Genomic DNA, 18,601 nt, shown 5'->3' with positions numbered 1-18,601 from the left:
CTGGGATTACAGGCGCATGCCACCATGACTGGCTAATTTTTGTATTTTTAGTAGAGACAGGGTTTCACCATGTTGGTTAGACTGGTCTCTAACTCCTGACCTCGTGATCTGCCCGCCTCAGCCTCCCAAAGTGCTGGGATTACAGGCATGAGCCACAGCGCCCAGCCTTCTACATGGAATTCTTTATATAAAGATCCAACTTTTATTTCTGGATTGACAATTATACAAGCAAGATTTTTTTAAAAAGCACTTCTTCACTGAACTGAAAAACCACCTTTTCATATATTAATTTTCTTATTTAATATTTTATTCCACAACTCTCTATTATGCTCTGCTAATCTAGTTATATGTCATTACTATTGGATACAATGACTTTATGATATATTTCAGTATATTATAAGACAAGTTCTCCTCCCTTCAGCTTGGAGACAATGAACTTGATGGTTAATTGGTTAAAAGTAACTCAACACTCTGGAGTTAAAGTGAATACTGGCTTAAAGTTACCTAACAGTTCTTTATCTCAGTTTACCTAGCTGTATACTCAGGATGACAGCGTTTATCACAGACAGTTCTGAGAGTTCATTAAATGAAACTAAACAGAGCAGTTATAAAATTCCCTGACAGATTTCAAGCAGTAAGAAATTAGCCTTTGTGACTGTCATGGCTGTTGTCAGACATTTTCTCTCACATATGAACTTTAAGATCACTTCATTGACTCTTTCATTCAACCTCAACCCTCCAAAAGTTAGGATTCTAATTGCATTAAACACACATACTCATTTTGAGACAATTAATATTTTTATAATAACAAGTCTCTCACGTTTAGAATTTATGTTTTTAATTTGTGTCTTCTCAGATTTTAAAGTTTTCAGTGTGACCCTAGTTTAATTTAATTCATGTAAGACCTGTATCTTCTTTGTTAAATTCGTTCCTATGTTTTTAAAATTATTTTTCTTATTTTGAATCTATTTTCTATTTCTTATTTTTTATTTCTAGCTCTAGATGTTATTGCCAATGTAGAGAAAATCATGTCATCTTGTGTATTCATTCTAGAATTTTTGAGTCTCTTTTTTTCTAGAAATATAATTTTCTCATCAGCAAGAGAGATATGTGCATACCCCCTTTACCAATATTTACATTTACTATTTCGTTTTCTTGTCCTTATAATCTTGTCTAAACACTTTCTAATAATGATGAGATATCTGTTCTTATCACAGAGTAAAGGTTACTGAGCCACCAACCCAGGTCCTCTGGCTTTGTACAGAGCGCTCTCCAGCTGCTTTTCAGAGTGATTGTCTAGAAGGGTTAAGTCTTCGTAGACATAGATCATTCTGCAGGAAATGTACTCAGACCTTGTAGAAGACATACCTGATGCCTTTAAGAAGTAGTTTAAGGCTGGGTGCTGTGGCTCACGCCTGTAATCCTAGCACTTTGGGAGGCCAAGGTGGGTGGATCACGAGGTCAGGAGATCGAGACCATCCTGGCTAACACGGTGAAACCCTCTCTCTACTAAAAATACAAAAAATTAGCCGGGCATGGTGGCAGGTGCCTGTAGTCCCAGCTGCTCAGGAGGCTGAGGCAGGAGAATGGCGTGAACTCAGGAGGCAGAGCTTGCAGTGGGTGGAGATTGCGCCACTGCACTCCAGTCTGGGCAACAGAAGCGAGACTCCGTCTCAAACAAACAAACCAAGTAGTAGTTTAAAAATAAATAAATAAAGTAAGACAAGCTATATATAACTGCAGCTAATTTTTAGCTAGTTTAAGATAGGTGTATTATTATTATTATAAATAATAATAGGGCATTGTTAATTTAGATCCATCAACAGTCTATACCGTACCTTTCTTTTATCAAGAAAACCTTTGCGATGATGAGAATTTAAAGCTAACTTTGAGTGAGGAGGCAAGCAACTTCATTCATTTGAATTCATTCATTTCTGGTGAAAGGAATAGCATAAGGAGGGCATATGAGAACTGAAACTTTTTAGTAAGACAATTTCAGAAAATAAAAAGGATTTGTTTTTTAGAGCAATCTTAAGTTTACAGAAAAACTGAGCAAAAAGTACAGAGAATACTTTCCCATATACTCCGTTAGTCTCCTTCTCACACCCCTCACCAGTCAGTTTCTCCTATATCTTACATTAGTGTGATGTACTTGTTACAATTTTATATTATTATAATATTACATTATTATTAACTAAAGTCCCATAATTTACATTAGGGCTCACTATATGTTCTATATGTTTTATCAAATGTGTAATATCATGTATCCAGTATCATAGTATTATACAGAATAGTTTCATTGCCCTAGAAATCCCCTGTTCTCCACCTATTCATCCTCGACTCCCTCTCTTTCTTCTAACTCCTGGAAACCACTGGCTTTTTTACTGTCTCCGTAGTTTGACTTTTCCATAATGTCATATAGTTGGAATCATACAATATGTAGCCTTTTCACATTGGCTGCTTTTACTTGGTAGTATGCATCTAAATTTAATCCATATCTTTTCCTGACTTGATAGCTCATTTCTTATTGGTGCTGAATAATATTCTATCATCTAAATGCACTGCAGTGTATCTATTCACCTATTTGAGGATATCTTGGTTGCTTCAAATTTCAGCAATTATAAATGAAGCTGCTATAAACATCCATGTGCAGGTTTTCATGTAGAAATGAGTTTTCATCTCCTTTAGATAAATACCAAGGGGTGTAATTGCTGGATCATATTACAAGAGTATGTTTAGTTTTATAACAAATCGCCAAACTGTTTTTGAAAATGGCTATATTATTTTTCACTCCCACGAGCAACAAATGAAAGTTTCTGTTGCTCCACATCCTCATCAACATTTGGTGTGATCAGTGTTCTGGATTTTGATTGTTCTGATAGATGCATTGCAGTATCTCATTGTTATTTTAGTATGCATTTCCCTGACCACATATGATGTGGAGCATCTTTTCATATGCCTGTTTTTCATCTATGTATCTTCTGTGGTGAGACATATATTATGGTATTTGGCCCATTTTTAAATTGAGTTTGTTTTCTTGCTTTTTAAAAAATTTTAGATAATAATTCATTATCGAATGTGTTTTTTGCAAATAGTCTCTCCTAGCCTGTGACTTTCATTTTCATTTCTTAACAGTGTCTTTCACAGAGCAGAAATTTTTCCACTAATCAATCTGTTGTTTCATGAATTTTGCCTTTAGTGTTGTATCTAAAAAGTCATCACTAAATCCAAGGTCATCTGGATTATTTTCTGTTATCTTCTAAGACGTTTATAGTTTTGCATTTTACATTTAAGTCTGTGGTTCACTTTGAGTTAATTTCACTTATTTTTTGTGGGAGGTGAAAGGTCAGTGTCTAGATTCACTTTTTGCATATCCAGCTGAATATCCAGCTATTCCAGCACCACTTGTTGAAAAGACTTCCTTTGTTCTGTTGTGTTGCATTTGCCCCTTTGTCAAAAGTCAGTTAGGTACATTTATGTGGCTCCATTTCAGAACTGTCTATTCTGTTCTATTGATCTATCTGTCCATTCTTTTACCTGTACCACACTGTCTTGATTACTATAGGTTTATACTAAGTCCCAAAGTTGAGTAGAGTCACTTCAACTTTGGTTTTCTCTTTCAATATCATTGCTATCTGGCTCTTTAGCCTCTCCATATCAACTTTAAAATTAGTTTGTCATTATCCACAAAATAACTTGCTAGGATTTTGATTGGAATCTGTAGATAATTTCATTGAATCTATAGATGAGTGGGGAATAACTGACATCTTGACAATACAGTCTTTATTCTGCTTATTTCTGCCTAAAGTGAATATGAAATATCTTTTCATTTATTTAGTTCTTTGATTTATTTCATTAGTCTTATCATTTTCCTTACATATCTTATACATACATTGTTAGATTTATATCTAAGTATTTCATTTTTTGTGCTAATATAAGTAGCATTGTGCTTTCAATTTCAAATACCAATGATTTGTTCCTGTTCAATAGGAAAGCAATTGACTTTTGTGTATTAATGTTACAGTCTATAACCTTACTCTAATGGCTTATTAGTTCCAGGAGGCTTTTTTTGTTGTTGTTCTTTGGGATTTTCTATATAGACAGTCACTGTGTCTATGGACACATGTGGACAATTCACCTGTGAACAAAGAAAATTTTATTATATCCTTCCCTATTTGTATACCATTTATTTCCTTTACTTACCTTATTGTATTAAGCTACTACTTGCAATATGATGCTGAATAGGAGTGGTGAGTTCAGCCTACCTTGCCTTGTTCTTTGTCTTAGCAGAAAAGCACCTAGTTTCTGACCATTAAGTATATTACCTGTAGATTTTTTGGTAGATTTTTCTTTTATCAAGTTGAGAAATTTCACTATTCCTAGTATACTCAGAGTTTTTATCATGAAAGTCAATTGCTTTTTAAAACCTATTAGACTAGTCATTCTATTTTAATCAGCTTTAAGACAACTAGTTCAGCTCTTCTTCAATTTAGTGGGTTTGTTTTTTTCACCGTAGACATAGCCTTTTGATTCTGGTGAGGAAGGATTAGGTAGAAGCCATTAAGAAAAATTATATACTCAGAATAAAGAGAAGGAAATAATAAGATGCTGAACTGAGACTGTGCTGTGTTATAGAAACTGGCCAGTGATGTTGTTGTTATTTTTTTAAATAGAAAAAAAGGCATACAAATTTATTAGCATATATACAAGGGACTCTGAGAATGAAGACCCAATTCCCAAGGAGTTATAGAAATGTATATATACCATCCTGAGACCACAGACTCAGAGCATGGCCACAATTAGGTAAATCAGGTTTAGTGGCAAGACTGGCTGAGAAAGGAAGAAGCTTGGCTAGCAAAGGTGGCCTCGTTATGTAAATGAAGCCTCCCTCAGAGTAGATGGTAAATGTTTCATTTCAGATTTTTAAAGGCCTCAGACTCTTACTCTGTCCTGGATGGGGTAGTGGGATGGAAAGGGGAGGGAGTGTGGTTGCATTAATGGAGATTTTCTACAGATGCAAATTTTTCCCACAAAAGAGCTTTGCAAGGCCACTTCTGTTAGCTGGCCAAGCTGCAACCATTTTAAAACACATCAAAGAAATATATTTGGGAGTAAAATATTTGAATTTCCTTCAGTCCCCACTTTGAAACTTAAAACAGATTTCACGCATTAAAAGGCAAGCTGATAGCTTTGGAGAGATTTAGGTTTAGAGGTTGTTAAATGGAGACAGACAATGGAGTGAAAGAAAAATTGGGATAAATAGAAAAGAGCAAATTTAAATATATTGTCTCATATCTTCTTTAATCAGTATATTAGTCCTGAGAATAGATCAATTCAGTTAAACAGTTGTGTCACATTCCAGGAGGCAACATTGCAGATGGGTTAGGCTTCTATATTATGTAGACAATCGGATCTCTAATAAGAGGCATTTCTATAGAAACATAAGAAAAACAAAGGTTAATGTCAAGAGCAATCAGTCTCTATACTAGTTTTCTAGAGCCTCTGAGGCATCTTCAGATTGCCACTGCAATCCGGATTCTTCTGGATTGTAGTTCAAACCAGATGTTCAAGTGAACTTTCTGAGAAGTCCAAACATGAGCAGGCAGATACAAAGGTTGTTAAAATAACAGTTGCTGTTGTTTTCTCCTGAGGTTTAAATTGCCTAGCTTCAGTTTGAAAAGCTTTAAGAAAAGCAGTTTTAATTTCTAGCAATTTCAAGTCAGAAACATGGGAGAAAAAAATTGAAAATATTAGTTTGGAGATATATAGCCAGGAGAAAAATTCAGAACTCAATCTAAATTGTAGCAAATACCTAAAACTGAAAAAGAATAGACAAGGCTAGAATCTGATAACAAGTGTACTACAGTTTCTTTTGGAACATAATTTTTCTCTTTCCAATCGCCCAATTTTACTAAAGACAACATCATAGCAGGAGTAATTTATTTGCACAGTAAGTTTTAGTTTAATTATACTTGGTCTGATTATTTGTATAAAATGCATTGAGAGTAATTATTTGCTATACAGGTTCTTTTTAAAATTAGCTTTGCTGGAACTTTATTTAAAAATAAGGACTCTCAAATTAGACCTTTTAGAAGCCTCAAGCCCAGCCAGGGATTTATCTATGCCTGCAGATAGTTGTATGAATTGGGTAAATTCCTCTCTTCTTGAGGTCCTGTGAGGTTCCTGGGCCTGTCAGAAAGTGACAATCTTTACTTATCACAGGTCAAGAACCCTGTGAAGGACAAGATAGAAGGCCAGTTTTTCCAAAGGGCTTTTATGGGCTCTGTACATCAATCCCAATTCCTCAAAGCCATCTGTTCATATCTGAAAATATCATTGCAACCAAAGACTTGGTAAAATAGCCAGTGTCTTCAGTGTGTCCTCTTACAGAAGAAAAGAGATTATTATTGAACTTATGAAAATAACTGTTGCCATAAATTAAGAATACTCGCAAATAGTTTCCAAATTCTGGAGAAAGAAATATGTTTCAAATTTTGCTCACAAGAATATACTTTACTCAGCTGTTAAAAGCTGTAAATAGTTCAAATGAAAAAAGGTTTTATTGACTTTGAAAAACAAAAAAAGAATCAGTAATGTTTGAAACAAAAAAAAGTAATAAAATTATTTACATTTTCTATGAGTTCAGTCCATGCAATTAATTTCTGTTCTGCTTGATATTGGGTCAGCAATTCTCATGAACACATCAGCTCTTTCTGAGAGTCCTGGAAGTTTTGTCTCTAGTCTAATGGCACAGTCTCCAAAGTTATCAGAAACCTGCATTAAAGAACACCTGTCAGAATCCAGAGATGACTTTGAACCAATTTTGAAAGGATCAATGTAAAACAATTGTTTGTGGATGACAAAAGTCTTAGAGCATTCATAGTTAAAGACACAATTGCCCAGGAAATTTGGTTATTTCTGTGGCTTTCAACAATTTTACATAATAATTATAATTACTACTGATAACATAGACATATCAGAATCATAAGAATCTCATACAATTTGGAACACATACTAATAACACATTAATATAAATATAACCCAAAGAAAGTTAAACACCATTTTATATTTGGGAGTGTTTCCTATATGACTTTAACATATCAAGTAAGATCAATATGTCTCTTTTGGACTTCTGAAAAGTTAGTTTTAGGATAAAAGACGAATTTAGAATTTGATTTTGAATTGTCAAATATGAAAGGCTTTAAATACTTCATATCACAAATAGGATCACAAGTCACTATAAAATAAGTCATTTATTTAGCCAAAATTATAATTCAAAGATTTCAAAAGAGCAGAAACCTTTACTCTTTGGCAGAGAGAAGTCTCACTTTCCCAAACAATAAAATCTGATAAAGATAGCATGAGGCCAACAAAATCTTTCTCTCTCCCATTTTTTTTTTTGTAGTTTACTCAAAAGATAAAAATATTTTACTATTTTCTAATATTACACAAAAATCTTGTTTGAGAGAAAAACTGCTTTTTTACCTTTGTATAGTATATTATTAATGCTAAAGCTATTTTTAATAAAAACTTATGAATAAATAAACCTTAATCAGTTGAGCCATAAGGTAAGATTTTCATAAACTTTTTATATTTTTATAATTTTTTATTAAAGAGTAGATCAATGCTCCAAGAAAATCCTGTGATTCTAACACAAAGGCCTAGATTCTGGCCCTACATCAGTGTGCTTTTTATTTTAATGTTTAATTTATAGAAAAACTAAAAAAGTCCATTTAAATTTTAGCTAACTTGCTCACATATAGAATTTTTTTATAAGATTAATTTTTCTCAAACCTTTTACAACTTGTTTAAACCTTCAGTTTTCTCCTTATTTTAACTTAAAACAATCCTTAAACACTTTTTAACTAGAGAAAATTAATTTTCCTTTAATAAAACCACCTTCCCATGCCTTCTTGTAACTTTATGAAAAATACATTTTACCTTTTTTATGTACTTTGTATTTAGTAGTTTTAATTACATGTATTAATTCTAATGTCAATTCTTAATAACTCATTTTTAGTGAAAAACTTAGGAGGTAAGTAATTTCAATTATGTACCAGGTGCAGAGCCCAGATCAAAGAACCATGCCTAGAACTAGGCTTCATCATATCCTAATGGCTCAACTCTAAGAACATAAGCTTATAGACAGGTTAAGCAAGTGTCAGAAACAAAGTTCTATTTTTTTTTTTTTTTAGATGGAGTCTTGCTCTGTCGCCCAGGCTGGAGTGCAATGGCATGATCTCGGCTCACTGCAACCTCTGCCTCCTGGGTTCAAGCGAGTCTTTTGCCTCAGCCTCTTAAGCAGCTGGGATTACAGTCACGCACTACCATGCCCAGCTAATTTTTGTATTTTTAGTAGAGACGGGGTTTCACCTTTTTGGTCAGGCTGGTCTCGAACTCCTGACCTCATAATCTGCCTGCCTCAGCCTCCCAAAGTGCTGGAATTACAGGCATGAGCCACCACACCTGGCCACAAAGTTCTATATCTTAAAACACCTATCAAAGACAGACTAATTTAGGCCAAATGTCTAAATTCTGAAGACATTGCTATTTTATTTTAGCAATAATTTTAAAACTGTCTTTTTTTCATCAAAGATTACTAAAATCATGTGAACTTGAAAGGCATTTGGGCTTATTTACTTAATTTATGAGTAAGTCAGTTTGATACCCACACAGGCCGGTGTGTTTGACATTGGTGAGGAATAAAGATAAAAATGATTCAACAGCAGTATTTGTGATGCAAAGGGAGAGAGAGCTAGTTGGAAACCAGGAGTACACAGTAGGTTGCACATTTCTAATTCAAAAATGTGAATGAAAATATTTTCCTCTGTAAATGGAGACAAATGCTTCATATCCCAGAGATACCATAAAGAATAAATATCTACATTTGAAAGAAGTATGATTGTAGGTAGTTAAAAAATGAGAAGCCAAAAAGTTCTCGAATTGGGGTTAGGAGAAGAGCTGGTACAGCAGAGGTGGGGCTGTCCTGTTCACATCTTCTTGGCCCTATCATTTTAGTTTAGTCAAGTAGAAATCCAACTGCGAGTATCCCATCTTTTTTCATCGCTAATGATAGATGACAAGAGCTGATGTGAAAATACTCCAGTTCCCAAAGTCCTTGAGTAGATAACTCTGTGACATATTCCATACCAATTTCAAGGGTTCTCAGCCCATCTCAGCAAATGGCTAACAGCACACCCTTACTGGCTCCTTTCTCTTCCTCGTCTCACTTGCCCACTCCCATAACAGTGTTTTGTGGGACCAACTCCCACTTAAACGACTTGCACTGGAATCCTTGTCTCAAGGTCAGTTTCTGAAGAAACCCAAGCTAGGACAGTTGTTGGTTATGTGTTTCCTCAGAATCCTATATCCCCTTTGGTCACTAATGCCTCCTGTTTCATGCCCTCTAGAAAATTCTCCCTTTATTTGACCCGGGACCTATCATTCTCTTCTTGCAGTTGCCAGGTCACTACAGTCAGAGAACATCATCTGATAAATCCTTCACAATACAGAGAAAATTTGTTAAATGTGGTGTTAACTCTCCAAATGTGTTTACATTTTTAAGAGGACCATTGGGAAAAGAACTCAGAGGAGTGAATTCCTAACTGTGAAGTTTCAGGCTCCATGTCGCCTGTATGAAGAAGATTGTTTTGAACAGGCCTTCTCACATCCATTACTTCTGACTCTGGAACTTCTTAGGCCATTTGGAAGAAAAAGAGCAGATGAACTAGTTACTCTTTAATGACAAGTCAAATTTGGAAATTAGATAGAAAGGCAGTGGAAGGGGAATTTGAAGGAAAGCCAAGAAATTTAGCATAAAGTAGCAAAAAGAATAAATAGCATGTTCATGGATTCTATGACACTGTTCTCCACATTTTAACATCTTTAAAATCTCTGAAATATAATGCATATTATAATCAATAACACCTCTCAATTGCTGTTGCCATGTGGCAATCACATCGTTGTCATTGCCTGTGATGTGAAACTGGGTCAAAGCTATCATGTTGTTGTCACTTCAATTGAATTATGTGCCCTGTTGGTGCAACATACGTTGATCTTAATTGCTGTTTAAAATGTCATCAAAATATAACACTATAATTTAGGATTGAAACAAATAGTTATTGTGTATGCAGAAAGGGACAGGAACAAATCAGCAGGGTACAAATTTGATATTTGTGAAGCAACCATTTGTCACTAGATGGATGACCCTAAATTCCAAGTTTTCTTGGAAAGCAACAATAAAATGCTTTATAGGATGTAAGAAAGGAAGATGCTCACAAGTAGATAAAGTTGTATTATATTTTGTTACTGAAATTCATGCAAAAAAGATTGCCTGTCATACACAAAGCAACAGTGGCAAGAGAAATTGCCAAATTCCTCATAATAGATGAAAGAAATCTCAGCACAATAAGACCCTGGAGTGAACGATTCATGCATTGCACAGTATTATCATTAAGATGTACAACATCAATTTATCAGAAACATCCTGCTGACTGAGCAGAGTACACTTAACTTCCAGCATGACACAAGTGAGGAAAAATGGTAATATGTGTTTAATTAAAGAGGTAATGCTAGGGATGAGGGAGTGGTTTTCCTTGGCAAGACTTAAAATCATACTGCCAATACAAATGGAACTTTAAGGAGTCCAGGATTATGAATTTGGGGTATCAAAAGCAGCATATCACTATGATCTTATGTCTAACTGCTGACTGCTGAAGTCACCACCATATTTAATTTGTGTAACTGTAAAACAATGTCTAAGAATAAGAACTTTATATGGGCAAAGGATATGAACAGACACTTCCTCAAAAGAAGACATTTATGCAGCCAACAAATGTGAAAAAATGCTCATCGTCACTGGTCATTAGAGAGATGCAAATCAAAACCACAATGAGATACCATCTCATGCCAGTTAGAATGACAATCATTAAAAAGTCAGGAAACAACAGATGCTGGAGACGATGTGGAGAAATAGGAACACTTTTACACTGTTGGTGGGAGTGTAAATTAGTTCAACCATTGTGGAAGACAGTGTGACAATTCCTCAAGGATCTAGAACCAGAAATACCACTTGACCCAGCAATCCCATTACTGGGTATATACCCAAAGGATTATAAATCATTCTACTATAAAGACACATACACACATATGTTTATTGTGGCACTGTTCACAATAGCAAAGACTTGGAACCAACCCAAATGCCCATCAATGATAGACTCAATAAAGAAAATGTGGCACACATACACCATGGAATACTATGCAGCCATAAAAAAGGATGAGTTCATGTCCTTTGCAGGGACATAGATGAAGCTGGAAACCATCATTCTCAGCAAACTAACACAAGAACAGAAAACCAAACACAGCATGTTCTCACTCATAAGTGGGAGTTGAACAACGAGAATATATGGACACAGGTAGGGGAACATCACACACCAGGGCCTGTCAGGGGATGGGGGGGCTAGGGAAGGGATAGCATTAGGAGAAATACCTAATTTGATGACAGGTTGATGAGTGCAGCAAACCATCATGGCACATGTATACCTATGTAAGAAACCTGCACATGTATCCCAGAACTTAAAGTATAATAAAAAAAATTTTTAAAGAACTTTTTCAAAGATATTATTAAGAGTGAACCACAATAGTAGATGGATAATGACTGTGGTGACAGAAGACTGATTAGAAGTCTTCTGGAATAGACATCTGAGAATCTATCATATATTCTGGTTCTCAATGATTCCATGGACGTCTGCCTGAAAAGTTAAATAAGAATCTCATCTATTAGTGATGTGGTTGTTAATCATGATGGTATGACTAGACTATTACAACTCTTTAATGTTTGAGTCAACAAACCATTTAACCGTATGTAGAAAAAATATGAGTCCTGGTTCTTGTCTGAAACCTTCTACTGAGAAATTTTGGAGAGATCAAGAAAGTGCCAGCATCAAAACTTACAAAATGAAGACAATAATTGTGCACACTCTACAGAAATATGCATTGCTGTCATGCTTGATGGCCCAGAAGACATTATTTTATGGAAAAATATGGGTGCCAATAAATCTAAGTTTAAAAGAGATCAGAAAAATTGAACTCTGAAGTAAAGTAGTTTTAGGAAGACATTAGCCAATTTATTACACATATACTTCCCTTTTAATATATGTACACAATACTGATATATTAGTAAATATATAAATCTATGTTGAAATAAATCAAGAGTTTTACCAATAAAGAAAAAAATAAAAATTCTAAGTGATAAAAAGCATTGTGGTATACTTTGTATTTTTGTTTCAAGGCAAAAAGCATTACTAGAGATAAAGGTCAGTGCATGGTAATAAAAGATTTCATTGACCCCTAATATATAAAAGTCTAAATGCGTATGACAGTAGCACAAGAAGAAAAATTCACAGAGTAGATTTTAACTTACCTTTTTCAATGACTGCAAAAATCTATCAGGCAAAGAAAAATCAGCAAGGATGCAGAAATTTGAACAAAACAATTAACAAACATGGTTTAATAAACCTGTATGAAACATTTGTACCCAACAACTGCAAAATACATATTCTTTACAAGCTCACGTGAAACATTTACAAGTTTTATATTATGTTTCATAAAACATAATGTTTTATGACCATTATGCTGGGTCATAAAACAAGTCTCAACAAATTTAAAGTGACTGAAGTCATTCATAGAATGTATTCTGATTAAAATTAAATTATTCTAAAAATCTGTAAAAAAAAAAATAAATAGAAAATCCCTATGTATAGAAATTAACAAATACATTTTTAAATAAGTCACCGTAGGACAAATATGAAATCCTGATGGAAGTTAGATGATTGAAAAGGAGGAAAATTCTATCAATATCCACATGATATATGATTTGTATATGCAGAAAATTCAAAAGAATCTACAGATATAATTTTAGAATTAACAAGAGATGTTACAAAAGCATTATAATCAGAGTTAAGCAAGGTTGTTGGATTCAAAATCAATATACAAAAATTAATTATATTTCTATATAACAGCAAAAACAATGAGGAAAAAGATATTTATTCCAGTATCAAAAAATATCGTCTACATAGAAATAAACCTAGTAAACACGTATAAGATTGTAATGTTGAATAGAGAAATATTAAAGAAGACATAAATAAATAGATTAGAACACAAGTATAAAGATGCCAAATCTCCCTAAATTTTACCTAAAGATTTAGTGTCATTCAAATTCTCAACCAGGATGTGCGTGTGTGTGTGTGTGTGTGTGTGTGTGTGTGTGTGTGTGTGTGACAGGTTGGTTCTAAAATGTATATAGAAATACAAAGAAGACCTATTCTACTTGACATCAAGACTTACTATAAAGCTGTAGTAAAAAACACAAAAAGATTATCTATTGATGAAGCAGAGATAGAACCATAAGATGGAATGGAGTCCAGAAACAAGCCCACCCACAAAGGAACACTTGATTTATGACAGAGCTGGCCCAGCAGAGCAGTGGTAAAAGAGTAAGATGTTCAGTAAATGTTACTGGAATTTGGTAGACATATGGAAAAAAATGAAAGAAAACTCATTATTAACAAGCTCCAAATTAATTACAATCAATGGTGCAAAACCAGAAGAAAAATCTCCATGCCTGCAGCTTACAGAAAGATATCTTAAATAATAAGCAGCATAAAGTTTAATAAATGATTTACTAAAATTTAAAACCTCTTCATTGACACTAGAAGATAGGAAAAAGATAAGCCATAGAGTAGAAGGTATTTGCAATAAATTTGCATGAGAAACTGATACACTACAGAAAATGAGCAGTTTCTCTTTTTTTGGCATGCTTCTTCCTTCCTCCCACTAACACACACTTAAGGGCTTGTTTTGTTGTTATTTTGAGGTTCACGTACTTAGTAACTGCTGAAAGGTGAATATGAGTATGTCTTTGATACTTTGGAAAATAGAAGTGCTCATTTGTTACTGAATCTATAATGATCAATTTTCCATAAGATGTTTTTGTTCATACATTTAAGTGAGGGACTTAGGAAACATGCAAAAGGAAAGTGAAAAGATATCCTGGATGAAAACAGCGGTGATTCCTGGCTCTTAACAAAGAAGAAAAAGTGAGTAATTTAACCTTACAAAGTATGGGGGAAACTGAATCTGAAAAGGAAGGTAGAAGAAGTTCAAGTAAGAAAGGAAAATGAAAAAAGTGTACAACACAACCGAGAAATGTTGAAAGGTAGTATCTGAATGATCGGCATAGAAATATTCCTGCAACAGTGAGAAAAACAGGCAAATAATGGTAATTCTTGGGTTCTTAGAGGAACTCTAAAAACTAAAAAGGATCCTAATCTTGGATGGCAAGAGTTTTCAAGTTTACATGAATAACAGAGCTTCCAAATTAGCCCTAGGAGAAGCCCTTTATTTTTAACAATGGAATAATATTAAAATAAATTGAGAAAAATGAGAAAACGTAGCTTTTCTTGGAGACTTGAATATAGGTTACATGAAAAAAATAATACATGGGAAAATTAACATCAGGAACAAATTCTAGCTAGAGAGAATCTGAAATTGTCGACATGCAGAAATGAAAAAATGATATCCCCACTTCATAAATAGGATCATTTTTATTTCTTTACCTTCTGAGTTTCAGTCAATTTATTTTTGTTTTTTTCATTTGGAGACTTTTGATTTAAAGAGAAAAAAGAAAGAGTTTGGAAGACTGTAAAATATGTAAGAGCAGGAATTCAGATAGTTGGTGTTTACTCTTGTTTTACAAATAGAAGTGGTAATTAACATACATCATTTAATAAAGTTGTGGCAGCAGTCAAAGTCAAAGTTTACAACCAATAACCTTATTTTTTCTCTAGAAAAATCTTCTAGTTTATATCTGTATAGTCTATTTTTGATTGTTAATTTTCCACTTTCTGGATTTTTGTTTTATTTTTTCTGCTGCTAACCTTTTGGTCATTTCATATATATTCGCACCAGCTTCAGGGAGGAGGGCTGAGGGAAACTAAATAAATGCATTTTTCTATTGTGCTTCCTGTTAATCCTGCCCTGGAAAAAGTCCAGTAACAAAGAAATTTAATACTATTGACTAAATTGATGGTGTTGTTCAGATTAGTTCTATACATTAAGGTTAGAAAACTCAGACACCTACAGAGGCCTTGCAGGTAAGGTAAATGAGTGCTTGGGACACTCACTGGTGGGCACTATGGCAACCCTGGGTAGTACATACTTTCTCCAAAGGGATTCCAGTATTTTAATTTGCACAAAGTAACTGATGGCTGAATTAGGCCCACAGGCTGCCAGTTTACAGTATCTGCATCATTAACCTTGGTAATAAAATATGTATATGCTTACATGTCATAAAAATATAGTTGCTGAAACAATGTATGATATAGTTTCACTCTAGTATACTAATGTAGTTTTGAGCTAGTTGACACAAACAGTACCAAATAGGGACAGAAACAAATGCTTTAAGCAAACCATGACACACAGTTAACAAGTGAAAAATTGAGACCACCTCGTTCATGATAATTTATAGGAAAGTAACTTTTATGTAAAACCTGCCCAAACTTTGGGAGGCTGAGGCAGATGGATCACCTGGGTTCGGGAGTTCAAGACCAGCCTGACCAACATGGAGAAACCCTGTCTCTACTAAAAATACAGAATTAGCTGGGCATGGTGGTGCATCCCTGTAGTCCCAGCTACTCGGGAGCCTGAGGCAGGAGAATCACTTGAACCCGGGAGGTGGAGGTTGTGGTGAGCCGAGATCGTGCCACTGCACTCCAGCCTGGGTAACAGGCTGAAATGCTGTCTCAAAAAAAAAAAAAACCTGCCCAAAACTTAAAGTAAATTGACCCTGCTGAGTGTGTGTTCAGGATCTTTCCTAAAAAGATGCTCAAGAACCATTTTTCATTGTTAAAAGTTATTTTTGAGGACAAAGAGATAAATATGCTCTCTTTAGGGGTCTACGTTTACAGTATGAGTTTCTGTAACTTTCTAATGGAACAGATTATTGGAACAAATCCCAAATAATTTCACATATTTAATAGGAGATTGTTGTTGTTTTTCAAGAGGTGATATTTTCTTATGATACATATCTTTAAGCTTTATGTTAGTTATTTTTGCTTATTGTTTTTTTTTTCAGGGAAAATTTCATGGAAATCCAATGCATGTAGCTGTGGTTATTTCAAACTGTTTAAGGGAAGAGAGGAGAATATTGGCTGCAGCCAACATGCCTGTCCAGGTAATATTTTCTGACCTTGTGATCTTGTTATCACCTTGAACTCAATTTTTCTGAAACAGAAATTCTTTTCTTTGGTAGGGTACAGTGGCTCACACCTGTAATCCTAACACTTTGGGAGGCCAAAGTGGGAGGATCATTTGAAGCCAAGAGTTTGAGACCAGCCTGGCCAATGCAGCAAGACCCCGTCTCCAAAAAAAAAAAAAACAATTAAAAATTATCTGGGTATGGTGGCATATGCCTATAGTCCTAGCTCTGTGGAGGCTGAGATAGAAGGATCACTTGAGCCCAGCAGTTCAAGGTTGCAGTGAGCTATGTTCACACCATGTACTCCAACCTGGGTGACAGAAAGAGACTCTGTGTCTTTAAAAAAAAAAAAAAAAAAGAAAGAAAGAAAGGAGACATTTTTAAAGAATCTTTTCCAGCTTCTTTTACTTATGTTAGTGGTGCCACCATCTTTCCAGTCACTTGCAATCGAGGTCTTAGTATCATCTTTGCGTAGTTCCTTTTCTTCACCCCCGTGCTAAGACAATTACCACGTCTTTCCAGAGTGTGTGTCTGGAATCTTATCTATACATCCTTTCCTGTTTGTACTGGCCACACTCTGTTCCAGGGTCCTACAATATTAGCCTAGAAATATAGTAATCACCTCCAAGCTGAATTCCTGTCATTCTCGCTCTGCCTCTTCTTGTATGTTCTGGTCTTGCTCTACACCTGTCAGTTGCTTCCATTTCCTACCTCACGGTGTAAACCAGTCGGTGAGCAGGAATTTTGTCTTACAGAAGTTCCAAGAATACTTGCTTGTTAATTGTGTGAATGTACTTTACTCTAACATAGTTTAGATTATATTTTATCCCATTTTCCTAGATGAATTCAGAGTCCCCACTAAAGACAAATAGAAGAATCAATGCAGTCTTCAATGAATACTTTTTTCAGTTAATCCTTACAAAAAGGAAAGGGTGTGTAATTAATTTTCCAAGTGACACCCTCCATAATTCAATAAATCATACCATTATATTTATTTTTGAAGGTCTAACAAAAGTATTTTTTTGTTTGTTTTTTGAGACAGAGTCTTGCTCTCTCACTCAGGCTAGAGTACAGTGGCGTGATCTCGGCTCACTGCAGCCTCTGCCTCCCAGGTTCAAACAATTCTCCTGCCTCAACCTCCCAAGTAACTGGGATTACAGGCACCCGCCACCACACCTGGCTGATTTTTGTATTTTTATAGAGACAGATTTCACTACATTGCCCAGGTTGGTCTTGAACTCCTGACCTCAAGTGATCTTCCCGCCTTGGCCTCCCAAAGTGCCGGGATTACAGGTGTGAGCCACTGCCCCCGGCCAAAAGTGTCTGTTATTTAACTCTTAAAAAATTCTCATGTTTAGTTATTGTCAGGTTATGGCTGTTTTGGGAGGACTTTGAAGTTTTGACAACTTTATTTTTTAGATGAAGAAGGATGGTATCGTTTTTATTTAATATTAAAACTATAGTAAGTTTCTAAAGTATATATAGTTTGATTTAGTGCATTTGGGGTAAAAATTAAGATACTTTTACAAATATATGGTATTCTCACATGTATTCTCAGCTGTCCTTTTTTGAACCCCTCTTATCTCTAGTTATTCGTCTGTGCACATGTGTGTGTGAGAGAGCGTGTTCTCTTCAAAAGTCAGATATCAGTCAAAATGTTTGTTTGAGTATATGCTCATCAAAGTCACTCTGAAAATAATTTGCTAGTACCACATACTACCGCAAAAGAAGTACTGGTTATTAAATTTCAACTAGGTAGACAAATAATGGAGGCTGATGAGAGAAAGAGAATTTTATAAAGGCTTTACCAATTGGAAGAGTGTGGTATACTGGAAGAACATCTGATCAAGAGTCAAGGACATGGGCTCTACTTGAGGTTACTGCACTGAATTTGCTGCGGATTTTAGTTATCAACCTTTCTAACCATGGCTCCCCACCCAACTTAAGATGAAGGGGCTGCTTACATCTCTAATAGTTATAGAACTTTTTATCTAAGGAACACACCCAGTATCAGATTATTAGAGTAGCTAAGACGTTCTGCTTGGAGAAACTGTCTTTTTGCTTAACCAGGCTAACATTTTTATGTTTTCTTTCATAAACTCCCTTTGTTCTAGAGTGAAAACAAATCTCATCCTAGCAGATTCAACATCCCCAATTCTAAATTTAGGGCCAATTTCATGTAGTTTCGTTATACCATTTTAAAAATTACATGTATTGGTTTTATACAATTTTAAACGTTATATAGATGTTATAGAGAATTAGAGACAAAATTTTTAAAGTCATCAAATTATCTGTAATTTCACTATTCAGAGAGAACACATTGGTAAGATTTTGGTGTATATATTC

General features: G+C 34.7%; 1 protein-coding gene across 8 annotated transcripts in view; it reads left to right on the top strand.

Moving 5' to 3' along the window:
* STAT4 (signal transducer and activator of transcription 4) overlaps positions 1–18,601 on the top strand; it is a 122,816-nt gene that overhangs the window by 60,079 nt on the left and 44,136 nt on the right. For all 8 annotated transcript variants that reach the window (XM_054478716.2, XM_054478719.2, XM_054478721.2 and 5 more), the window contains one exon: positions 16,133–16,231. In XM_054478716.2, coding sequence (XP_054334691.1) covers positions 16,133–16,231 — 99 coding nt within the window. The remainder of the gene's footprint in view (positions 1–16,132; positions 16,232–18,601) is intronic.

This window comes from Pongo pygmaeus, chromosome 11 (genome assembly GCF_028885625.2).
Source record: "Pongo pygmaeus isolate AG05252 chromosome 11, NHGRI_mPonPyg2-v2.0_pri, whole genome shotgun sequence".
Taxonomy (NCBI): Eukaryota; Metazoa; Chordata; class Mammalia; order Primates; family Hominidae; genus Pongo; species Pongo pygmaeus.
This window is presented reverse-complemented; position numbering and strand designations above follow the sequence as displayed.